General features: G+C 41.6%; 1 protein-coding gene across 2 annotated transcripts in view; it reads left to right on the top strand.

Annotated features, from left to right (window-relative positions):
* ELOVL5 (ELOVL fatty acid elongase 5) overlaps positions 1–26436 on the top strand; it is a 124428-nt gene that overhangs the window by 33743 nt on the left and 64249 nt on the right. For both annotated transcript variants that reach the window (XM_029595714.1, XM_029595715.1), the window contains exon 3: positions 4041–4228. In XM_029595714.1, the coding sequence (XP_029451574.1) occupies positions 4041–4228 (188 nt within the window). The remainder of the gene's footprint in view (positions 1–4040; positions 4229–26436) is intronic.

Raw genomic sequence — 26436 nt, forward strand, 5'->3', positions numbered from 1 at the left:
CAGCGGCTAGCGAACTGAATTTTCCATCTCTGGGGAACCCAATGGTGGACTTGGTTGCATCCCCCTGCAACAGGGAGGTAGCCCAGTTCTACTCTCTGTACAGGTCAGATGGGAATCCAGCCTCAGACTCCTTTGCCCGCCATTGCAGCAAGGGTCTTCTGTAAGCATATCCTCCAATTTCTCTGGTGATGAGGACTCTTTCTTTAAGCTTTGAGAGGTCCGAGGGACTATGATCCTCATAGCCTCTCATTGGCTAAGACAGATCTGGTTTCTGCTCCTCCAGGAGTTGTCCATCTGGGAACTGATCAGTCTGGAGACTTGCCCAGCTCTCATCACTCAAGAACACGGCAGGCTGTGGCATCCCAACATACAGTCCCTGTCACTCATGGCTTGGATGTTGAGAGGTTAATTCTGCAACCCCTCGATCTTTCTGGGGATGTGTCTCAGGTCTTAGTAGCTTCCAGGAAGCCTTCTACTAGAAATTCCTGTGGAGGAGATGTGGTATGAGCAGAAGGCCCTAGATCCATTCTCCTGCCCCACACAAAAACTGCTTGACTACCTCCTACACCTGTCAGAGGCTGGTTTAAAGACCATCTCTGTTAGTTCATCTGAGTGCAATGGGCGTACCATCTACACCTTGGTGGTATGTGCCAGTCTCTGTTAGCCTATAGTTGTATAATTCATGCAGGGCCTGCTTCAAATGAAGCCTCCCCTAAGACCTCCTGCTGTGTCTAGGAACCTCAACATGGTGATAGCTCAGCTGATGAAAGCTCCTTTTGGGCCACTGCACATCTGTGACTTGAAGTACCTGACCTGGAAGGTCATGCTTTTGGTGGCGGTCACTTCAGTGCATAGGGTCAGTGAGCTTTAGGCCTTGGTGACTTATCCACCTTATACCAAGATTTATCATGACAGGGTGGTGGTGGTGGTTAAGATGGAAGTCCAGTCAGTGTTCCTACCAACATTCTTTCCGAGGCCCCATTCGCACCAAGGTGAACAAGCACTTCATAGTTTGGAGTGCAAAAGAGCGTTAGCCTTCTGCCTGGAGCGGACAGAAGCCCATGAAATTTGCCATGAACTTCGGTATAAAAAAGAATTTAAATAGACAGTCCACCCAACTTTTCATCTCTTTTGACAGGACTAGATTGGCATTTGCTGTTGCCAAACAGACACTATCCAGTTGGCTAGCAGATTGCATCTTGTTCTGTTATGCTCAGGCGGGACTGCATCTTGGGGGGGTGGGGGGGTCATGTCAAGGCTTATTCTGTCAGAGCCATGGCAACGTTGGTGGCCCAATTGCGAGCAGTTCCCGTGGAGATCTGCAAGGCTGTGACGTGGAGTTCTCTTCACACATTTGCATCCCACTACTGTCTGGATAGGGATGGCCAACGTGACAGTAGGTTCGGAATCTCTTTGAGGTGTAGAACCCAAGTCTCCTTGCCTAGGGCCCTTTGTTTAGGTTCAGGCTGTCTCCCCCCTCTTATGAACAGCACTTTTGTGCCCTTTGGCACCTGATTGGTGTCTGGTCTCCTTTTCTGTTGGGGAGCAGCCTGTAGCTAGGGATTCACCCACGTGTGAGGACTACCATTCTGCTTGTCCTAGGAGAAGCAGAGTTGCTTACCTATAACAAGTGTTTTCCTCATGAAACCTGTCCACCACCCTGCGGAATTGGGTTCTCTTATGGTTTTGTTTTATGTTACTAATTTCATAACTTATGTTACAAGACTGAAGAGGGGACCCCACGTGGATGTGTGGTTTAGGCATGCTAGGCATGCTCAGTGTGCACACTTTGACATAAGTTTTCCATGCCGGGCTCCATCCAATGATGTCACCCATGTGTGAGGACTAACATCCTGCTGTCCTAGGAGAACACCTGTTATAGGTAAGCAACTCTGCTAAATGTATAAAATCACAAGTAGAGTTAGAACTGTTAAATTTACCTTTTCAAATCCTAGGACTAGGGGATGCTCCATGAAACTAGCAACTAGCAGATTTAAAACAAATCGTAGGAAGAATTTTTTCACTGGGTGCACAATCAAGCTATCATATCTGTTGCCTGAGGATGTGGTCTAAGCAACTAACACAGTGGGGTTCAAAAGAGGATTGGACTAGTCCCTGAAGGAAAAGTCTGTAAACAGTTATCAGACATGTATACTTAGGAAAGCCAGTGCTTATCTGTGGAAGTGAGATACAAGAAATTGATCATCTATTGGGGATCTGCCTGGTACTTGTGACCCTGATCAGCCACTGAGAGAGGATAATGGGCTCAATGGACCTTGGTCTGACCTGGTATGACACTTCTTGGATTTATGTTTTTTTCTTGCGGCTAGAACATGAAAAATCCTTTGATTTCCCCCTGGAGTAGATTTGAAATAATGGATAAGATGCACTAAAGAATATAGAGAGAAAGGATGTTAGGGATTTTCACATTCTGTGGTTTTTTAAAGACCTAATGCAAACCTCCAAGGACTAATGTATATACAGAGGATTTATTGGAAAAGGGCAATTGGTAAATATGATGATCTAGTACAGGGGTAGGCAATTCAGTCCTGGAATGCCACATAGATGTCTGGTTTTCAGGATATCTATAGTGAATATGCATAAGAACATAAGAAATTGCCATGCTGGGTCAGACCAAGGGTCCATGTAGCCCAGCATCCTGTTTCCAACAGAGGCCAAACCAGGCCACAAGAACCTGGCAAGTACCCAAAAATTAAGAAGATCTCATGCTACTGATGCCAGTAATAGCAGAGGCCATTCTCTAAGTCAACTTGATTAATAGCAGTTAATGGACTTTTCCTCCAAGAACTTATCCAAACCTTTTATAAACCCAGCTACACTAACTGCACTAACCACAGTCTCTGGCAACAAATTCCAGAGCTTAATTGTGCATGAAATATATTTGCATACAATAGACACAGTGCATATAAATCTTTCACATGTATGTTCATTGAGGATATCTTGAAAACCAGTCCTGTCTGTGCATTTTAGGCCTGGAGTTGCTTGGCCCTGATTTAGTAGCTGCGCAAATTTGATAGTAGATCTGAATCTGGTCTTGCAGATTAAAAGCTAATTTTGCATCCTGGGCTAATTTCTTGATGTCTGTAATCGGTCACCTTGCTTTTCCAAAATCTGAGGGATGTGTTCCCGGTTTATTTGCTTTCTAACTTCAGTGTAGGTATCAGAAATGTGAACACATTTAACAACAACCAAAAAAAAAAATCCCAACTTGCCCAAGTACTCTAATAGAAATCTCTTTGACATATTTAAAAGCCAACCATTTTTTCTCTTCTGTGTCTGGATCTCCTGTATAGAAGATTTCTCTTCATCCCCATCTAGGAGTCCAAAGCTGCAAATCTTGGCAAGGTGGAATTGATGGACCAACTACACAAGAAATCTAGGAAAGATCATGAGACTATGATGGCCCCATCATTGTTAAAAACAAAGAAACCAATGTCACCTCAGGCCTATAAAATTTGTCCAATTTCATGACCTCTTAGAATACCATATTCTTTAATCGATCTCTGGCATTGCCTACCACTGCACATACTTCCTCCCGCCACCTGTAAATGCTTTCTTAAATTCAAATACTGTTTTTGCTTGTTCCCCATCCCCTCCACCCTTTGTACTTAGAAATTATTCCTTATCTTATTCATTTTCGTAATTAATTGAAAAAGCATTCTGAATTGGCTTTTAAAGTGTCTTTGCTGCCTTGTTCTTTCTCCTGATAAATTCTCAAGTTTGCACAAAGCTTTTGTGTTATGCGATGAACACTGGAGAACAAGTGGGAACTGCTGCATTGTGCCTTGTGAAAAGCAACAGATACAACAGAAAAAGATACTTTAAGCAGATCTGCAAACTTCAAAATTAACACATTTCTGGTACAACTCTTTATCCTAAAGAAGGAGGGAATGATGAGCAGTCTGATTTACTTTTAAAAGGGTTTAACCTTTAAGGTTATTGAATCCACAGTTTAGTGTAAGATTTTTCTGCTTTCCACTAAATCTATAAATTTGTGTGTTTTTCTTATTTTCTTTCAGATCCCCGTGTAAAAGGGTGGCTCCTTCTGGACAACTATGTACCTACCTTTCTCTTCACTGTCTTATACTTATTTATTGTATGGATAGGACCAAAGTACATGCAGAATAAACAGCCACTCCCTTGCAGGGGCATTCTAGTGATTTATAACCTTGGACTTACGCTGCTGTCACTGTACATGTTCTATGAGGTATGAGGGAGGTTGGGGATAGGGTGGGTTTTTTTGTAATAGATGCTTTGCTTTCTTGTGAAGGTTGTCTGATGCTTTGTTTCATTTGTAGATTGTAAAGAAGCAGATCTTGTTCATACTGATGTTTTGAAATTTTCCAGCTGGATGATTGATATTTCAGTACACTTGCAACAATTGACAGTTAAAAAAAATAAATAAAATTTTTGGCAAATCATTGAAATGTAAAATGCCAGAATTTATCTACTTCAGATAATGAAGCCAGCTTGTGACCTGATATTTGCATCTCTGCTCCATCAGCTGCCAGAAATAGAACCGTTGGAGTCTCATGATTGCTGACGTATAGATAAATGCAGGTTGTCATAATTGCTCAGAACTACATCCTCAAAAGAAATAGAACTAAGCTGCTCCTGTGGCTGGTTTTTGTGAAACTGGTTACCAAGGTCAGAATGGACAGTAATCATGCATGCATGAGATGCTGGTTGGAAACTAGCCCTGAATTTGTATTTCATGTTTTTGTTTTGCTAGCACTTATTTATTTATTTATTTAAAGGCTTTTATATACCGGAGTTCATGCACTAGTGCATACCACTTCGGTTTACACAGAACAAGGAACAGAAAATTACATCAAACAGATTGAACAATTAAACAAATATACAATTATACAATTACATCCAACGATTGGGTATAAATAACATGGTTGTAGGGCTAGGAATCAAAACCACATAGTTTTTCTTTACTGTATAGAGTCTATACTTGCAGATGGAGTACTTAACTATTTTTCAGCCCTTATTGTAGAAACTAGGAACTGCATAGCCATGTGGTTGCAAAGAATAATTATGTTCTTCAGAGTATCATCTTAATTGTTTCATGGCTGGAGTGCTTCCTCCTTTAGTAGGTCATCAAATGTTTCTTTCCTGTAGTGGTCCATATTTTATTTGTTGTATTTTTGCACTTTCATGGAATAGAAGAGGTGTACTTTTTTTGTTTATATTCTGGATATACCTCCTTATATTAAAATGTGCCTTTTTTTTTTTTGCTTATGGCAGATGTACACCAGTGATGTGACCTGCATGGCCATCAGCATATTAGCCTAGGAAAAGAGTTTTTGAAAACTTTAGCATCTCAGTAATGACATAAAACTTGAAACAGAAAAGGAAGGATCTTAGAGTAGTAACTTGTATTGTTAGGTTGCATTACATTAAAAGTGTTAAACATGATCCCCTGCCCCCTAACTATTAATTTGACAGTTAAGCACAATTGTTTAAAATATTTATAATCTTTTTTTTTTTTTTTTTAAGAGTGCAGAAATATGCTGTATATTGCTATACATTTTCTTGAATCTGCATATGGCTAGTTAATATGGGCCTGATTTTTAAAGTTAACCGGGGATGTAACTTAGCTAGATATGACTTACTTGGCTAAGTTACAAGCCATATTCAGCAGCATGGCTTTGCAACTGAATATCAACCTAATAAATGAAGCTTGACCGTGCCGCAAATGCGCAGTAGAGAGCAGCTCTACTGCGCATGTGCAGGCGAGCACGTCGGCCACAGCAGAGCGTCAGCTGTTTGAAAACATGGCAGCTGTAGGGGCGGCATTGGCGAGGGGCGGTAGAGGTGGCGGTGAGCAGTAGCGGCCTCGGCGAGAAGCAGCGAACCCGTTGGTGTGGGAGGGAGAGTGAGGAGAGGGTGGGTGAGTGAGAGGGGTGGAAGGGAGGAGAGAGAGGGAGACAGGGTGAGAGAGAGAGGGGTGGGAGGGTCAGAGTAGCCCTTTGTTACGGGCTGCGAGCGTCAGCTGGATATCAACATGGCGACGAGGAGCGGCAGCCAGTAGCGTCAGCGAGGAGCAGCGAACTCTGTGGGGAGGGAGGAGAGAGTGGGTGAGGAGAGGGGAGGGAGAGAGGGGAGAGGTGGGGAGGAGTGAGGGGGAGGTGAGAGACAGGGATGTGAGTAAGTGGAAGGGTAAGAAGTTGTGGAGCAGAGAAAAAGAGAGTGGAGAGAGGGTGGGGAGTGACTGAGGGGAGGGAGGCAGTGGGAGACAGAGGGTGAGTAAGACTGAGTGGAGGGAAGGGGGTGAGTGAACGAGGGGAAGGGGGAGTGAGGGAGAAAGTGTAGAAGGGTGCTGTGTTCGAAAATGGACTGAAAAAAAAAATTAATGTAGCTTTAACGGCTTGTTTCCATATAAGCCACTACTTAGCCAGATAATTTATTTTTTATTTTATTTATTAATTATTTTTATATACCGACATTCATCTCAATTGAGATATCACACCGGTTTACATTCAGGTACTGTAGGTATTTCTCTATCCCCAGAGGGCTTACAATCTAAGTTTTTGTACCTGAGGCAATGTAGGGTAAAGTGACTTGCCCAAGGTCTTGAGCTAAGTTAAACCTGCTGTTTGGCCGCTATAACTTATCCGAATAACTTAACCGGATAGGTGACGCCACCCTGATCCGCCCACATCGCGCTCAGTTATTCAGATAGCCAGATAAGCGCTTTCGGTATCAGGCCCTATGTTTTTGAGCCTTTGCAGAAGTCTGTCAGGTGAGATGTTAAATTTTCAGGAAACCAAAGACCTGACTTGCTTTGCTGACTGGTGTTCTTCATGGCCATTTAGCTGCTAAAAGTAGCAGTGTTTCTGGATCAGATTCTGATTTTGCTGTATTTATTAGGCCATTCTGGATAAAAACTTGCAGCAGCTTGTTGCAATCAGGAGCTTTCTGGATACAGTCTTAAAGTTGTTAAAATGTTTTCCAGTGCAGATACATTTTCTGTATGGATTTACTGTTTTTTTGGGTTATTTATTTTTGTTTGGTTTTTCATTTAGACTTTTTGAATGGTTTTTCTTTTCCTGGGTGTATCAATATTTTTTGTTTCCTGTTTTATTTGGGTTTTCCCTGCAGCTTTCCCCTCGACCTTATTGTATAGTTTATAGGAGCTTATATTGCATTGTGCAGGAGAAAAAACTTGGCTACACATTGCATAAACCTGAAGTATATGTGTTTGGACGTATATTTAAATAAGATCCTCAAACATCTGTGTGTACTAATTCTGAGAAACATGACTGAAAAAGACTAGCCAGAGAAGTGTTAGATTGTTATACTGCACTTACAGGCCTGTGTAGATTGGTGCATTCAGCCGAACACACAGTTTTACCTGTACTTGAAGGCACAGTTTCTACATGTAAGACTTTGTGCTAATGCAGCAAGGAGTTTTGCATGCAGAAAATGTGCATTGGAAAATGAGGTCAGCTTAGCGTCCTCCCATTAACATTTCATGCATATAAGGACGTTAAGCATTCCTTCCCAATGCAGAGAGGTGTGCTGGCTGAACTCACATTTTCTTAATGCTGGAAACTTTTACTCCTCTTCAGAGGTAGAGTAAAGTTTACTGTGTGATCAAAACACAGCCTTCAGTTGCCCAGCCTGTCAAGATTCAACACTCCAATCCCTTCTATAGTCTAATAAATACTAAAAATGCTTTCTGTCCTCAAAAAAAGGAATTGAACTTACCAGCTGCTGCACTTTTTCCTGTTTAAAAAGAGACAGTTAGGTTTGGCCATAAGTCCTTCCCCCGCCCGCAACACACACCTTGCTTTAATGTAAAATGTAAAAAAAAAAAAAAAGTTTTGGTTTTAGTGCTGGGTAGCCCTTCCCTCACATCCCCTTCCCTCCCAAGTTAAAATGTGTTCAGCCTGTGCTGAACATGTTTTCCTATCTGAGCCATTTTATTTAAAACTCCTGATGTATTAACATAAACTTAACTTTACTGTATTGGGAATTACAGTAACTTGTGTGTTAGGAAACTGCACTCAGCTTTCTGCATCGGCCTGTCAGGTTTGAGCAGAAAGGTGGTGTGACTCTGTTTTAGCGAAATGTGTTTGGTTTTATTTATTTATGGATTTATGGTGTCTCTTGTTCTCAAAGATGGGCAGGAAGGAGGGAACCTTATTGCTTTTTGTAACAACCATGGAAGTCATAAAAAGTTTATCTTGTCATTATTCTAAACTGACCCTTATTATCTCTGTTAGAAGAGGCAGAAGGGTGCTCAGTGGGCATGAAAAGGGGAATTTTTCCCCAACTTTTTTTTTTTTTTAATGTTGCACAAGCTATCATGTGGCAGGCATGGTGGGAGAACCCATACTGCAGCAAATATTGCTGTTTCGCTATTTGTGTCACAGTATAGCCAGGTCACTCTTTACTATCTTGAGTATCCTTTGTAATCTAGATTTGGAGTCAATGGAAGAACTAAAATAGTGGAACCAGTGTAAGAATTGACATTCATAGGAGCCACTGCATAGTTGAGGCATTTTAGATCCTGAATTTTAGCAGTTTCCCTCCCCTTCCTCTGTTTTATGGAACTTCTGAAATACTAAAATAGATTTTAGGATTTAAACATCAGATCCATTATTTTATATTTAATGTTAGTAGACTTACTTTTGATGTTGCTTATGAGTTGTCATCTTATGACCCACATACAAGTCGTCTCAACTAATTGCAGTCCTTCTGGGAACTGTGAGCCAGATCTGGGTTTTTCGCTCCCATACCTAAATAATTTGGGATTTGCCACCTTGTTTTCTCCATATAAGATGCAGGACTACAAATCCTCAGAAAACCTGGCTAGGAGCTAGAAAACTAAGACTTGGTTTTCTATCTTGGATGGAATGAAATTTGTGCTAATGGAGCCAAAGGCTAAGAATCACTGAGCTAACTTCACAGAAGTGATATGTGAGTTTACCATTTTCTTAGTTAGGTATATTCCAATGTTTGTTAAATTAATAACTTTCAGTGTGCATGCTCTTATACAGCTATCTGTGCAGATTTGGATCAGACTATGTTCATGCATTTTTTGGAGGCTTGTGTAGATATTGCGCAGCCTTATTTGTTTTGCTTTAAAAATGAAAGGCCCCATGAAGATTAACTGTTTTTAACTTGACTTTCTTTCTTGAATAAAGGATTTGCATTCATCTTTTTATTTTTTTAATTCAGTTCATCACAAACTACCTGGATTTTTTTTATCAGAGTTTGTGTGATTTAAGGTGCAATCAAAGTAAATAAGAGTGAAATAAAAAATGGAGCTGTGTCTGAATCAAAAACAAGTATGCTTTTGAATGAAGTTGGAACAATTGTTCAAAACTGGTAGCATTTTTGGACTGAAGATAATCTTTGAAAATGAATATGAAAAAATGAAAAAAACTGAAAGGAGCAGCTGCCATGGTTAAGATTTTACAGTAGGCATGGATCTTGATTACAAATTCCATCTTGGAAGCCCAGACCAGATGTATTCAATGCATTGCAAAAGGTGGAAAGCTGGCTAATGACTACTTCCATAGTTAAAAAGTGAAGTGACAGAGGCTATTATAGCTAAAGACATCTTTCAAAAAATGAAAAAGGGATCCAAACAAAGGAAACAGGATGAGCACTGGCAAGTAAGATGCAAAGAGAGAATTTGAAAAGAAGCTTGCCATGGAAGCAAAAACTCATAATAAAAATATTTTCATATGTTTGAAGCAGAAAGCTTGCAAGGGAGTCAGTTGGACCATGAAATGATCAAGGAGCATGTAGGGAAGGCAAGACCATAGTGGAGAAACTAAATTAATTCTTTGCTTCAGTCTTTACTGAGGAAGATATAAGGGAGATACCCATGCCAAAAATGATATTTAAATGTGATGATTCAGAGGATCTGAAACAAATTTCAGTGAACTTGGAAGATGTAATAAGGCAAATTGACAAGCTGAAGAGTAGTAAATCACCTGGACCAGATGTTATACATCCCAGTGTGTTAAAAGGACTGAAAAAGGAAATTGCAGACATACTATTAGTAATTTGTAAACTATCTTTAGAATAATCTACAGTATCTGATGGTTGGAGAGTTGCCAAATTAATGCTAGTTTTTTAAAAAGAGCTCCGGGATGATCCAGGAACCTATAGACCTGATTTCCATGCTGGGCAGAATGATACACTATCATAGAGAATAAAATTACTGAATGTATAGACAGTCATAATTTAATGGGACAAAGCCAGGATAGATTTTGCCAAGGTAAGTTTTGCTTATCAATCTGCTACTTTTTTTTAGAAAAGGTTAAATGAACATGGATAAAGGACCCAGTTGATACACTATATCTGGTTTCCCAGAAAGCATTTGACATAGTCCATCATGAGAGAATTCTGAAGAAATTAAAAAGTCATGGGATAGGAGGTAACTAGTTAAGAAAGAAAACAGAGTAGGGCTAAATTGTCAGTTTTCTGATTGGAGAAAAGTAAATAGTGGAGATTATAAATAATCTGGAAATGTGAACAGTGAGTAAGGTGATCAGATTTGCAGAAGACACAATTATTTAAAATTGTAAATTCACAAGAGGATTCTGAGAAATTGTAAGAGGACCTTGCGAGACTGGCAGACTGGGCATGCAAATGGAAGATGACTTATTTATTTATCAACTTTTATTATACAAACAAAGATTCCTTTGCTTTGAAATAATGGAGAATTACAAAAAAGAAATCTATTAATTACAGTATATACTTATTAGCAGTATTTATACTCTCATTCTTTCCAAGTATAATTTGGGGGAGAAGAAGGAAAAAACAAAGGAGTATATTTAAGAAATCATAATTTAAACACAGATCTCCTGAAAAAACCCCCAAAACATATCTTCCTTTAACAACACTGTCTAGATCTTCTTTTTTTTTTTTTTTTTTTTTAAATTGCAGGGACAACCCTTCTGGCATTTATGAACTCCCTTAATTGCTGAGGATTATAAAATACGTATGTATTTCCAGAGTACTTTACTACGCACCTTGCGGGGTAGCGTAATAGGAAATTTGCACCCATTGCAACAGCTTCTGGACTCCTAACTAAGAAAGCTTTCCTGCGCAATTGCGTTACCCTGGACAGATCAGGACATATACGGATTAATCCTCCTAAATAAGTAACCTTCATAGCCTTAAAATAAAACTTCATAATTAGAGCTCTGTCATATTCAGAAAATAAGGATCAAAAAGGCCAGAACTTTCCAGATAGACAAATTATCAAAATCTCCTATATCCCCTACTGAGGATATCTGGCTTTGTCTTTGTTGTAGGTACAAGAACTTTTTAACTGCTGGTATCTGCATTTCCGGGATTTTAGTAATTCTTTCAAATACCTTTTAAAAGTTATTAATGGTATTTCACCAACTACCTTAGGGAAATTCAATACTCTCAAATTACGTTGTCTTAGGTAGTTCTCCACCGACTCCAGCCTGCGCATCAAAACTGCCTGATCTCTCACACAAACGGCATTTGCATCAGACACTTGTTTTTATCCTGCAGCAAAACTCGTGTTTGTTCCTCAGCTTACATTGATTCTCAACAGAATCCATTTTTAAGGAGGTTTCTTCTATTTTCTGGGTTTGCTCATTAAAAGCCTTGCTCATCCACATAATCAAATCCTAGAGGGACTCCATTGTAATTACAGCCAGTCTCTTTATCTCAGTGGGATTTTAATAGACTTCCCAGTACCTCTTTTTATTTTTTTTCCTACAACCGATGTTACCATCTGCAAGGGTTCCTCCTTTCTCTCCTTACTCCTCGCCAAACTCTCTGGAGACATGAAGGGATCTGGGAGCCTCTCCAGCTCCGGCAGATGACATTTTAATGTGGACAAATGCAGAGTGATGCCCATAGGAAAGACCAATCTAAAATAGCTACACAGTGCAAGATTCCACGTTAGGAGTCCCCACTCAGGAAAAGGATCTAGGCGCCATTGTGGATAATGTTAATCTTCTGCTCAGTGTGTGGTGGCAGCCAAGAAAGCAAATAGAATGCTAAAAATTAGGAAAGGAATGGAGAATAAACTGAGTGTCATAATGCCTCTGTATCACTCCATGATGTGACCACATCTTGAGTATTGTGTGCAGTTTTGGTTACTATATCTCAAAAAAGATATAGCAGAATTAGAAAAGGTACAGAGAAAGGTGATCAAAATGATAAAGGGTGTGGAACGATTCCTATATGAGGAAAGGCTACAGAGGTTAGGGTTCTTCAGTGGGGAGAATGGAATGGGTGAATACAAATCCAGTTTATTCTTTGAAAAAATACAAAGACCGAGCGACATGCAATGAAGTTACTAAGCAGCACATTTAAAATATAATTTTTTAAAAAATTAAATGCATAATTCAACTCTGGAATTTGTTGCCAAAGGATGTGGTAAAAGCTGTTAGTGTAACTGAGTTTAAAAAAGTGTGGGCCAGTTCCTAGAGGAAAAGTCCATAAACCATTATTAAAGTAAATTTGGGGAAATTTACTGCTTATCCCTGGGATAAGCAGCATGAAATCTATTTACCTTTTGGGATCCTACCAGGTACTTGTGACCTGGATTGGCCATTGTTGAAAACAGGATACTGGGCTTGATGGACCCAGTATGACAAATCTTGTATTCTTGTGTTCTAATCACTTGCAAACCCTTTGACTTAAGATCCTGAAATTTCTTGGCATCTGCAAATTTGATTACCTCATTGTTGTTCCCTTTTATTTCTAAATATATAGAGACCAGTCCCAGTACAGATCTCTGGGGCACTCAATTATTTAACTTCTTCCATTGAGAAAATTGACCATTTAGTCCTATTCTGTTTCCTATTTTTAATCAGTTTGTAATTCTCAATAGGTCATTTCCTCCTATCCCATGACTTTATAACTTCTGAGGGGTCTCTCATGAGGAAATTTGTCAAGCATCTTCTGAAAATCCAGATTTGCTATATCCACCAGCTCACTACTATCCACATGTTTATTAACTTCAAAACATGTAGCAGATTGGAGAGACAAGTTCCCCTGGTAAACCCATGTTGGCTGTGTCCCATTAAACCATGTCTGTAAGATTTTATTCTTTAGAATAATTTCTACATTTTTCACCCAGCACTGATGTTTGGCTCATTAGTCTAGTCTACAGTTTTCTGTTTCACCGTGGAGCCCTTTTAAAGATTGTTACATTGGTGACCTAATAGATGGTTTTAATGATAGATTACAAATTACTAGTAATAGGTCAGGAATTTCATTTTTTGAGCTCTTTCAGAAACATGGGTTGTATGCGATATGGGCCAGGTGATATGCTACTCTTTAATTTGTCCATCTGCTCTACTACATCTTCCAGGTTCACAGTGATTTACTTCAGTTTCTCCAATCACCATTAAATACCATCTTCCTACAACATCTTCAGTAAATACCAAAGCAAAGAATTTTAGTTTTTCTACTCTGGTCTTGTCTTCCTTAAGTGCCCCTTTAACCCTTGGTCATCTAATGGTTCAACAGACTCCCTGACAAGGTTCCTGTTTTGAGATGTATTTGAAAGTTTTTATTTTGAGTTTTTGCCTTGATGGTAGACTTCGTTTCAAAGTCTCCCTTTCCCCCATTGTAATGTTTTTGCATCTAACTTGCCAGGGCTTATGCTTTTTCCTGTCTTTATTTGAATCCTCTTTCCATTTTTTGAATTTTTTTTGGCTTTAATAGCATCTTTCACCTCATCTTTTAATCATGCTGGCCTTCCTTCTGCCTTTAATGCGGGGAATACGTCTAGTCTGGGCTTCCAAGACAATTGTTTTACACAATGTCCAGTCTACTGGCATTTTTTGTTTCCCCAAAAGAGGGTTGAATTTATTTGAATGGCATTTTAAGGAATGTTTGCTCTATTTTCTAGGTAGTAAATTTGCTTGAAATGAATCTGAGTGTTTTTGATTTTACTAAAATGCTTAGTAGCTAGTGGAATGAATGGGCATGATATAACTTGCTGTAAACATTCTGCTTTATTGCAAACTATTTGTAAATTTTCAATGCTGCTGTATTCCATACAAAATATCACTATTCTTTCAGATGTGCACTCTTTACTACTGTGCTGTAAACATGACACAGTATCACTGGTCAACACATTGGTATTAGTTTATCAATAACTTGGTTTCACTTACAATTTTTGTGATCATCAGGCCTCATGCATTTTTTTTTGTCTGAAGACAGATAACCTCCATTGTTAAAATTCTAGCATTTGCTCTTAATTTAACTTTTCTACTATGGTTTCTGAAAATAGCCAAATTTTATATTACATTTCCTTCTATCATCCAGTTTTCTATGTTAGAGACAGATTGGTACATATTTCCATAACCAGAGAAGAGCCCAGCTCACATGAGACTTTTTTCAGCAGGTACAGTAAGGTAATGGCCCCCAAAAAAACCCCACACAGCAGCTGGGAGCGCTACCAAAGAGATGAGTATAAAAAGAGAAAAAAGTACAGAGACCTGGGCTGTCCAACACTGAGGTAGGAGAAAAGAGTGAGAGGCTCGTTCCAAAAATGTTTGGGGGAGGGATTGGAAAACAGTTGGATTTTACAGAATTAAGCAAATAGATTTGTATCCAAGGAGAGAGAAAAGAGCAGTAGCAGCAAAGTTAATAAAGTTGATAACATCCAGGATAAAGTTTGGTTGATAGCTGCTTAGGGGTTAGTAGTGAGAGTTTCAGCTTTAGTACATCTAACCTGAAATAGCCATATGAATAACAGAAAGAAGTGAAATCTTGTCTGAGAATCTGAAAATGTCTGGAGCTAAAACATTAAGGGGCGGATTTTCAGAGCCCTGCTCGCCTAAATCCGCCCAAAACCGGGCGGATTTAGGCGAGCAGGGCCCTGCGCGCCGGTAAGCCTATTTTACATAGGCCTACCGGCGCGCGCAGAGCCCCGGGACTCGCGTAAGTCCCGGGGTTTTCGGAGGGGGCGCGTCGGGGGGCGGGCCCAAACCGCGCGGCATTTTCGGGGCGTGTCGGGAGCGTTCCGGGGGCGGGCCCGGGGGCGTGGCTACGGCCCGGGGCGGCCCGGGGGCGTGGCCGCGCCCTCCGGACCTGCCCCCAGGTCGCGTCCCGGCGCGCAGGAGGCCCGCTGACGCGCGGGGATTTACGCCTCCCTCTGGGAGGCGTAAATCCCCCGACAAAGGTAAGGGGGGGGCTTAGACAGGGCCGGGTGGGTGGGTTAGGTAGGGGAAGGGAGGGGAAGGTGAGGGGAGGGCAAAAGGAAGTTCCCTCCGAGGCCGCTCCGATTTCGGAGCGGCCTCGGAGGGAACGGGGGTAGGCTGCAAGGCTCGGCGCGCGCCGGCTATACAAAATCGATAGCCTTGCGCGCGCCGATCCAGGTTTTTAGCAGATACGCGCGGCTCCGCGCGTATCTACTAAAATCCAGCGTACTTTTGTTTGCGCCTGGAGCGCAAACAAAAGTAGGCCTATTCGCGGAGTATGAAAATCCGCCCCTAAATGATTGGGGGTGACAGACTTGGATATTTGTATGTTCAGAAAATTGGGTGGGAGACTGATTTGCAGAATTAACTTAAGCAAATAGTTTTGAGAACTGATTTTGGGGGGAAAAGGGTGCACACTTAGGGCTAGATTTTAAAAGCCCTGTGCGCGTAAATCCTGCCGGATTTACGCGCACAGGGCACTCGCGCGCCTATTTTGCATAGGCCGCCAGGACGCACGTAGGTCCCGGGGGCGGGCTGGGAGGGCGGTCCCGAGTCCCTCGGCACTGCAGCCTGTGCCGGGGGATGTCGAGGCGGCACGCGCAAGTTACGCATGCTTCAAGCAGGCGTAACTTGCCCAACAAAGATTGGGGGGGGATTTAGGTAGGGGTGGGGTAGATAGGGGAAGGGAGGGGAAGGTGGGGGGACGCGGAAGGAAAGTTCCCTCCGAGGCCGTTCCGATTTTGGAGCGGCCTCGGAGGGAACGGAGGCAGGCTGCGCGGCTCAGCGCGCGCAGGCTGCCGATTTTTACGCAGCCTTGCGCGTGCCAACCCCGGATTTTATAAGATACGCGCGTAGCTGCGCGTATCTTATAAAATTCGGTGTACTTTTGTTCGCGCGCGCGTATGTTTTTAAGATCTACCTCTTAGTAAATACAAACAGCTCAAAGTTATAAAATAGCAATCCAAAGCACTTGTATTGAATAAAGTGCACTGCAGAGGTTTAGCTTCCTTTATCTTGAGGAGTACAAGATTCTGTGGTGGTCAGTGGAAGCCAGGTTTCAGTGACAGAAAAAGATATAAGGCCACGTCAAGGAGTTAATCCATTACTAGCTATGCATGAAATAGATGGGTGTAGAAGAGGAAAGTAACAGAAATTAACTGTTAATTATAAACTGAAAGCGAACAGGAAAAGACAAATTGCATGAGTAGGGAAAGGGGAGATGTTCAAATGGGAAAGAATGAGGAAGTTGCAAATATTTGCACGGGAGTGCAGAAGTTACAAAACCTGTTTAATGTCAAGACTGTTTCTTTTTAAGCTAGTACTTCCTCTCAGTATTCAGCATTTACTTACTGGTGTGGTGGTTTCCAAGTTTATGATACTGAACAGTTGCATAGCAGGAGCAAAAGCAGAAAAGGAGATTGTGCCCTGGCCTCAACTAAGAGCTGTGTATAGAAATGCACTAGAGCTGTGCTGTTTGGACTGTTCATTTTCTTGGTACTAATGAAGCCTCATGCCTTCATGTCTTAATGTTTGAAATCAGGAATGCAAGAGAACCAGTAATGACATGTTCTTATGTGAGACAGGAGCAGATCAAGAATATTGAAAACCATCCAAATAAGGGTACAGTCTTGGTTTAAAATAACTTTTTAAATTTTGAGCGTTGGAATATAGTTTGTACTGATCGTGCATGTTTGAACTTAATTTCAATTGCTCAAGACATCCCTGCTGTTTTTTTGTTTTTTTTTGTGAATGAGATATAAATACATATTCTGTATGAGATGCAGCTCAATCTTTTACCTAAAGGAAAATGTCATTTCATCTTAAATGTATGCTCTGGCACACAGGATGACAACCATAAGAGTGTGCACAGCATAAGTATAAGGAAAACATTGCTTCAGAGTTGCATGTCTTATTTGCATGTTGGCTAATGGTGTGCCTGTTGCATGTTCCAGTGGCGTAGCCACGGGTGGGCCTGGGTGGGCAGGTGCCCACCCAACTTAGACCCAGGCCCACCCAACGGGCACCGGAACTGCAAGGCTGTCGCGGGATCCCATCCCCGCGACAGCGAACAAGAGAACCCACGCCTCGCGCGCCATCACGGCACACGTGGGGAAGCGCTGCTGCGGCCGTATGGCCAACCGGTCTTCCTGTTCGGGGGGGGAGCGGAAGCGCCGCGCGCAGCTTCCGCTTCCTCCCCCCAGAGCAGGAAGATCAGCTGCCTCTCCTGCTGCCACCGGACTCCTGCTATCTTCGGGCGTCGGGCCGAACTGCCCGCCGATCTTCCTGCCTGGGGGAGGGGAGGGAGGAAGCGGACGTTGTGCGCTGCGCTTCCGCTCTCCCCCCCCCCCCCCCCGACAGGAAGTTCGGCGGGCAGTTCGGCCCGACGCCCGAAGATAGCAGGAGTCCGGTGGCAGCAGGAGAGGCAGCTGATCTTCCTGCTCTGGGGGAGAAAGCCGAAGCTGTGCACGTGCTTGAATGTGTATGTGTGGATGAGAATGGGAGTGTGTGTGGGTGAAAACTGGAGCCTGGGTGTGTATGTGGGTGAGAATGGAAGCTTGAATATGTGGGTGAATGGGAGCTCAAATGTGTGTATGTGTGGTTGAGAATGGGAGCCTGGGTTTGTGGGTGGGTGAGAATGGGAGCTTGAATGTGTGTATATATGGGTGAGAATGAGAGCCTGGGTTTGTGTGGGTGGGTGAGAATGGAAGCTTGAATATGTGGATAAGAATGGGTGCTTGAATGTGTGTATGTGTGGGTGAGAATAGGACCTTAAATGTGTATATGTATGGATGAGAATGGGAGCTTGAATATGTGTGGGTGAGACTAGGAGCATGGGTTTGTGGGTGAGAATGGGAGTCTGGGTTTATGTGTGTGGGTGAGAATGGGTGCCTGGATGTGCGTCTGTGTCTGCATAAGAATATAAGCCTGGGGAGGGGTGAGAAAGTGAGAACTTATATGTGTGTCTGCAGAGAATGTGAGCTTGTGGGGGGGGGGGGAGAGCATATGAGAGTGAGAGCTTGAGTGTATGAGAGGGAGTCTGTGAGAGAAAGCGTGTATGTGTGTTTGTGTGTGTGTGTGGAAGGGAAGAAGACAGTAATAGAAGAAAGACACTGAAAAGGAATTAGGAAATGAGCTATAAGGGAAAAAATGGGAAAAAGAGACCAGGACCAACTGATTAGAAAAATACAAAGATCAGACAACAAAGGTAAAAATATATATCTATATTTTGAGATGTTAGCAATTTAAATATAAGCAACACAACCGCTCTCTCAAAATTTATGGACAGGTAGGAGCCGTGTATAAAATCGTAATAATAAGAAGGCTAAAGTACCACAAATCACCGTGAATTATGTTTGTATCATTAAGTAAACCTCATACTTAGGCGTAGATGTGAATGCTATGCTGCATAATTTGGCATTATTTATCAGTAAAAAAAACAACTAGTAGAGCTGCATGCCTACAGCCCACCCATGTTAACCTTGTGCCCACCCAAAAAATCAATTCTGGCTACGCCACTGGCATGTTCACTTTGTTTCTGTTGCATGTGACTTCTGTGTAGCTATGGGGTGTGTGTGTGTGTGTATAGTTGGTGTAGTGTATGCATTAGAGATTGTATAGAGTAATGATGAATAGTGTAATTGTGTTAGGGAGCTCTTTGTTTTATAATAATTTAGCAACCTAATAAGAAACATACATCAATAAGCAATAATCAAAGATATAAGCATACATTAATAAGAACAGAAATATAAATAAAAAAAACATGATAAAATTGAAATAAGCCAATAACAAATTGTTTTAATTATTGCAGTCTGGTGAATTTTAATCAGTCAAAGGCTTGATTTAAAACCACATACAATGTTTTCTTTTGAATATTGAGAGGGTAATTTTGTTTCTCTGTGGACAAGCAGGATTGAATTCTGCCACACAAGTGTGTGATATCACTGGATGGAGCCACCACGGAATGTGCTTCCAGAACTTGGATCTAGAAGTCTTTCTGATCATACACTGGTATACCCATACAGCCACCAATGAGCAAGTCTCCTCAGTCTTTTTTTCTTCTGCTAAAGTGAAGGGATTTTGTGTGCTCTCCTCTGATCACAGGCAGTTTTTCTCTTCATTCTTTTTTTTTTTTCTTTCTACCAACTGAACCATTCGTTCCTCATCTATGCCAACATTGGTGCAAAGATCATTGGGGGTCAATATCATTGTAGCAGCTATTGGTGCAGGCATCCTTAACACTGTGTTAATTGGCAGCAAAAGATTCACACTGAAATTAAATTAAAGTATGCTCCTCCTATATTAGTACGTGAATCAGACTCATTATCTGTAAAGGCATTTCCAGTTCCTCCAATGCCTCCCTTTTCAGAAGCATTTGTCCACAAAATGTGCAATGGAGTCATATTAGACTACATATAGAAACCATCTACATAAAAAAAAAAAAAAGTCATAATTCTTTCGTATTTTGGAGAGACTTGCTACAGAGATTCCAATACAATCTCTTATTACACCCTGTCAAAATACCAGGTATTCTACTTCACCTACACAATTTATAAAGAGAGATTCTCCTTCAATTCCAGTCAGAATGCTACATTCCTTGGAGGTCTCATAGATGTACTCCATATATTTCATCATTACCTCAGGAGTTCCATCTCATTCCTGCTGAAAATATTTCTGTTAAGCTGGAAGATGACCTTCCATCTATTGAGGAGTTACAGGCAAAAGTAGAGAATGATTATCGCTACTATTATTGATGCCAAGTTGGATATATATTTTGCTGGTTGAAACATGGCATTCTGATGCTGACATAGTTTAAATATTCTTTGTCCCGCTGGATGTTATGTCCATTGAGCCAGAGTTGGGAAATGTGGTGGTTTAGTGATAATTTTTAGAAATCTTATTTCTCTTATAACTGAGGATTCTAATATAGGCATCAAATTTGAACATTTGTCTAAGTTAAATGATTGGTATTTGATTTTGCTATATCATCCACCCAACACTGTTACCCAAATAGATTTAAATCTAAGGCATTATAATAGTAATATTGCCCACATAACCAATAAGATTATGAAGGTTGAAATCACCTATTAGAATAAAGACACTCATCCACATTTGTACTTTGAATTTTTAAATATTCTGTGAATTTTCTGTTTAAGCACTTCAATAGACTTTCTAACTCACAAAGCAAGCACTATTTTAGATAGTCATTATCACAGTGGGATATATTATGAAGAGATTAATTAGTAGTCACAGATTCGCCAATTTTATGGTCTGATTCTCATCTTTTGATGTTTGAACTTGCAATTTCAAAATGTAGAGAATTTCATTTAACAATATTAATAAATGGAAACGTCCTCCAATTGATTCTAATCTATTCCATGAGAGATGGAGTTCACATAATGACGCTTTAAACTATCAGAATCTTAATACTCTGATAGACTCGTTAACTTCAATCTTGGATGAAATAGTATCAGTTAAATTTGTCATTCACAAAATTTGGTTCCTTGGTTTATTAGGAGTTAATTAAAAATAAAACAAAAAAATGCCCGAGGAGAGGAGAAAGGAGAGACTTCCTAACCCATACCAATACTCAGAGAGGCCTACCTCGGCGCAATTTGGAGGTGAGAGCCCCGGAACATCCCACGAGCCTGCCGTGGGCGCAGCGGAGAGGCGGAGCCTGAGTGACATCATCAGGAAGTGTCTGTTGCTATAAGTTCTGGCGACAGACTGCGCACTGCCAAAGCCGCGCGCTCTGTAAGGGGCGCGCGGCTTGGGCCGGCGAAGGCTGGAAGGCTGCCGGGTCCCTTTGAAGTGAAGTGTGAGTTGGACTCTCTCCGCTTGAAACTCTTCTAGGTATATTTTGTTTTGGTAAATTGAGGATAAGTGTTATCCTGTATTGCTGTTTGGTTTGCCTATTGCTTATATACGATCATGCCTCATACTAAACATAAAGGAAAGGTCAGACAGGAAGCCTTAACCCCTGTGAGACCATCCTCTGTTCAAACAGCTATTACAGGATATTATTCACCGGCAGAAATAAAAACCCCGGAGTATCCCATTGAAGGAGGATGTTACACTGATAAAGTGGAACCAGTTCGAAGTGCGCTTACCTCGTGCAGGAGGGTTCTCTGGGATCGGATAAAGAGGGTAATCCAATAGGCAGTCCAGGGTCAGGGCAGGCAGCAGACGCAGGAACCAAGCAGACAAATCCAGAGGCAGGCAGCAGAGCAGGGTAATCCAATAGGCAGTCCAAGGTCAGGGCAGGCAGCAGACGCAGGAACCAAGTAGACAAATCCAGAGGCAGGCAGCAGAGCAGGGTAATCCAATAGGCAGTCCAGGGTCAGGGCAGGCAGCAGACACAGGAACCAAGCAGACAAATCCAGAGGCAGGCAGCAGAGCAGAGCAATCCAACGGGCAGTCCAAGATCGGGTAGTAGGGAAGGCACAAGAGAAACGTCAAGCAGTGAGCACGAATCCAAGTCATAGTGGCCGAAGAAGTGAGCGTGGGAGAAGGCTCTGATTAAGAAGCCAATCTCCCGCGCAAACGGAGCTCCGTCGGCATCTGACGTCAGGGGGCATGTCCAAGCCCCGATAGCGCGGGGATTGGCTGCCAGCGTCGAGAAGGGAAACCCTCGACGTCATTCGAGGAATCCCTCCCTATTCGGTGCGTCCGTGCGTCGACGTTGGGGCGTGAGGCCTGAGGCCCTCCGGAACGGCAATGCCCCGCTTCGTGCGGGGCCGGGCAGTCGACCTCAGGGAAGTAACCCCGGCGCCATTGGTGCAGGTAACAGAGGAGATGGTGAGCAGCCATCTCCCTTTCTGGGAGAAGTAAGTCCGAGTCCCGGGGCGCCATTACCACCTATCCCCCCCGTAGCTCTGCATCAGACCATGAACTAGGCTCATTCTCCTTGCGAGATTCGCTTGGGGAAAAGTCCGATTAAGGAGCTCGTGGGATTAGGAAAGTCGGAGCATGTTGAGCAGGGAGATTCTATGCTCCCTTCTCCGGGGGAGGGACCTAGTGGGGTAAGTACACCCGCTAGTAGGAAAGATTCTATTTTACCCGTGGGGGGTAGTGATAGACAAAAATCACCTATATTTAAATTGAATAACCCAGTGTCAGGTGTGTTTGCAGGAAGTCCACCGAATATAACAATGGATACAATCTGGCATGCTATAGTAGCTTTACAAAAGAATATTATAAGCTTAAATGGTAATATTAAAGATATGCAAACTGTTTTGCTTAATATAAACCCAACAGTGACAAGTCAGGCTGAGAAAATGATAAAGTGGAAGAGGAAATAAAAGATAAGATCAGTACAAACAGTGACTATTCAAGGTGAAAATGTTTTGTTGAAGAGAATTGAGAGTATTGAGAATTCTATTAAGTACACTAACTTGAGAATTGTAAATTTTCCGAAGTGTAAATTAATCTCTCCTCGTGAGCAATGGAAAAATTATTGTTCAGAGGTATTATCTATGCCAGTGGAAGAATTTCCTTCAATTTATAATGCCTACTTTATCAGTTGGAAGAATGAAAATGTAACTGAGCAAAATGAAGCAGAAACATCACTTAATGTCACAGAATTAATAGAAAAACATCTTTCAGTTCCCAAGTAGAGAAAAGAGGTACTCTATTGGTTAAATTTAAACAGTTGTCTGATAGAGATAAAATTTTGAAAATGTTTTTAGTAAAGAGAGCCTCCTTATACTTGGGACAGAAAGTATGGGTATACCCAGATTTATCTAAAGACACTCAACTAAGAAGGAAAAAGTTTTTGACATTAGTAAACCAGGCAAGGACATTTGGGATACAAATTAAATTGAGATTTCCTTGCAAATGTATAATGAACCCTGGGGGTGCAAGATATGTATATTATGAGCCGGAACAGTTGGAAAGATTCTTGGAAACACATCACAACCAGGGTGAAGAATAGAATTCTTCACTTAACAGATGGCATGAGCAAATTTTCTTCTGCCTATCCTCATCTAAGGTAATTAAGATAATTGTTTTGTTATATTATACTATTGACTGCTCATATACAGGGCTCCCCTCCTTTAGTAGTTTTGTAACGTCAGATTTGAAGGTTTATTATATTTTGTTTTCCTTTTTTATGATATCGTTTAAAAACGACTTAATGGTCATGTAACCTTCCTTTCTGTAAATGATTCAATTGTAAAGATTGAATATTGTGAAAATTATTAAAATGTAAATAAAATAAAAAATTCTCAGTAAGGGGGAGTGCTGCTGAAGCCCCAATATTACTCTGCATAGGCTGGAGGCTCCTTATTCCTGCTCTCATTTTCATCTGAGGGCTGCCGAGAGCTGTAAGAGGTTTGTGCCTTCGGTGTGACGTCACCAGTGTGCCTAAGCTACGCACCAAAGGGATGCACCCCTTGTCACCAATTTTGGAATTCTAGGGCTTTTCTGGAGTCCTTAACCTGAGATGGGTAAGAAGCCAAAAGATCATGCTCATTTGCTTCTACCTGCAGTGTCAGTCCCTCTTTAGTCTGCCCAGACAATGCTGGACTTCATGTTCCAGGTAAATCGGGGTTAAAAGGAACTTGGAGTTTATGCTACCACTCACAGAGACTTTTCAGTCTCACTCAACCCTGTTGGTCCTATTTCACCGCAGGCAATTTCCTCAAACTTCATGGGAACTGTTTTTGAGATGGCAAGAGCTTTTTCCTGCCTCACTTTTTCCTGTACTAGGTGGGGAGCTCCCAGCAGCAGACTTGGTTTTTTGTTTTTTTTTTTCCCCACCCCTGCTGGTGAAGTTAGAGGCTACTGTGTCTCAGTCTACAATGATTAAACCTGTAATAGTCACCTTAGATTCTTTATGGACAATGATAGTGAACTCGGAGAAAAAACGTTTCTTCTAAAATCGATGCTATGATGGGAACTTTGGGGTGGTCTTTCTTCTAAGGTGAGGAACATTGTGGACATATTAGAAGTTGTAGATGGAAGAATAAAAGAGCTTCAAGAGAAATGTAAATCATTAAGGAGTGTCATTTCTCTCATTAAAGATAATCAATTATTGCACCATAGGTCAGAAAATATGGGCAATCAGATGAGGAAGTGCAATCTTAGGTTCCTTAACTTTCCTAAGTATTCTTTACTATCCCCAATGGAATTGTTTAAAAAAAATTTACTTGGATGTATTAAGACGCCTTTCCATCAATTGTTAAATTATTTTATATACCTTCTCGTATTCCTATATCTCAGGATATAATTTACCACTTGAGGAGCTGGATCTTTCCATACTTCTAGAACATTTAACTTCTGAAGGAACTACTTTAGTCATTACATACGCCTGTGAGAAAGATTGGACCTTGAGACTTTTTTTTCATCGTAGGTTGACCACAAAATTTCTTATCCTTATCTCTCTCTTTCCTGATATTTTGAGAGAGACTTTAAGACATTTCTGGAATATGAGCAGAGTGGTTCATCTGACAGGTACTTATTTGTTAAAATTTCCATGCAAATGCTGTTCTACAATTTAATGTTTCTTTCTAATCAAGTACCTCTCTGTTCACCTGTACCCTAAAGTAGAAATTCAAGGACCCTTGTGATTATTCTGGTTATTCTTATGGGTTGTTGGAGGGTTTTTTTTGCCTCTTATAACTCCCCAGATTTGTAGTCTAACTTTGCATCCATTCTTATTTTGTATTTTTTTTAAATCGAGTACTTGATTGTAATTTGTTCTGAAAAATTTATAAATTAAAAAAAAACCAAAACTCAGTAAAATGTAACAACTGGTGCGAGGGAACCACGTTTAGAGATTTGTTTGCTAATAGTCGTAAGTCCTTTAGGCAGCTTTTAAATTAATTAAAAAAAATATTTTTATAGTAAACTTCTCAACAAATCTCTTAATAGACCAAAAGAGTTGTTCTATCAGATTAATAATTTAACAAATACAATTAAATTTAACCAAATTTCAATAGACATCAGTTGTGGTGCTTATGCTCATTTTTACCACTCTAAAGCCACCATGTTATTGAAGCAAATTGGCAATGTTCCCACTATCTCCAGAATATTTCTTCAGGAGATACATTGGAGGCTACATGGAATTCTTTTGATTTGCCTTCAGATATGGAGATTGAGCAAGTATTTTATCAAGTAAGAAATTCTCATTGTTTGACAAATCCTTATTCTATAGGAGTTTTATTAGGAGATAAATTACAATTTCCCTGTACGTACCCGGATCAGTCCAGACTCCTGGGTTTTGCCTCCCCTCCAGCAGATGGAAACAAGTTTTAACGGACTCCGTCCTATACCCCTGAGGTGCCACCTAGAGTCTGTCAGTATATCTGTCTCCAGCAGATGGGGGAGGTGCAAACCCTTTAGTCTGGTTTTAGTGTTAGGAGGAGGAGTTAGGGATTGAGGTCCCTCAAGAGGATTCATGATTTGGGGCTATGGATCCGGTGATGGTGGGGCTCAGAGGTCCAGCTCATAGGCCAGTTACTGACCTTTTGTTGAGGGAGTGGGACACTCCGGACCTGGGTTTGAAGATAAGTCGAGCTATGGACAAAATTGTACCCGCTTCTAGAGGAAGCACTGGACCTCCTCAAGGTACCCAAGGTGGATGCCGCTGTCTCGGCAGTGACAAAGAAGACCACTATCCGGATAACGGGAGCCACTGCCCTGAAGGACTTGCAGGATCGCAAGTTGGAGTTGCAACTTAAGAAGATCTTTGAAGTTTCAGCTCTAGGAGTCTGGGCTGCTGTGTGCAGCAGTTTTGTACTGTGGGCCAGTCTCCGCTGGGTGCAGGATTTGCAAGCAGCAGCATCCCTTTCCGAGACTGAGGCGGTGCGAGCGGGTCGTCTGGAGGCCGCAGTGGCTTAGTGCTGACGCGCTTTATGATCTGTTATGGACTTCTGGCAGGATTATGGTCTCTGCTGTCTAAGCCTGCAGGCTCCTCTGGCTTAGGAACTGGTCTGCGGATGTTTCGTCTAAAGCTCAACTTGTTTCCCTGCCCTTCAAGGGTAAACTGCTTTTCGGCCAACAATTGGAGGACATGATAAAGTATCTGGGGGAGAACAAAGTCCATAAGTTACCAGAGGATAGGTCTAGGATCCTTTCCTCAACGGGCGTGGAAGTCGCCGTTTTCGCTCTTCACGCTCCTCTGGATCATCGTTTCATCAGGGTCCCGGCCGTCAACATTCTTGGAACCAGTCCTTTTGAGGCAGATGGCCGGCCAGAGACCCATGGGGGCCCCAAGTCCACACAATGAAGTGAGGCCAGTTCA

Source organism: Rhinatrema bivittatum, chromosome 3 (assembly GCF_901001135.1).
Source record: "Rhinatrema bivittatum chromosome 3, aRhiBiv1.1, whole genome shotgun sequence".
NCBI classification, from domain to species: Eukaryota; Metazoa; Chordata; class Amphibia; order Gymnophiona; family Rhinatrematidae; genus Rhinatrema; species Rhinatrema bivittatum.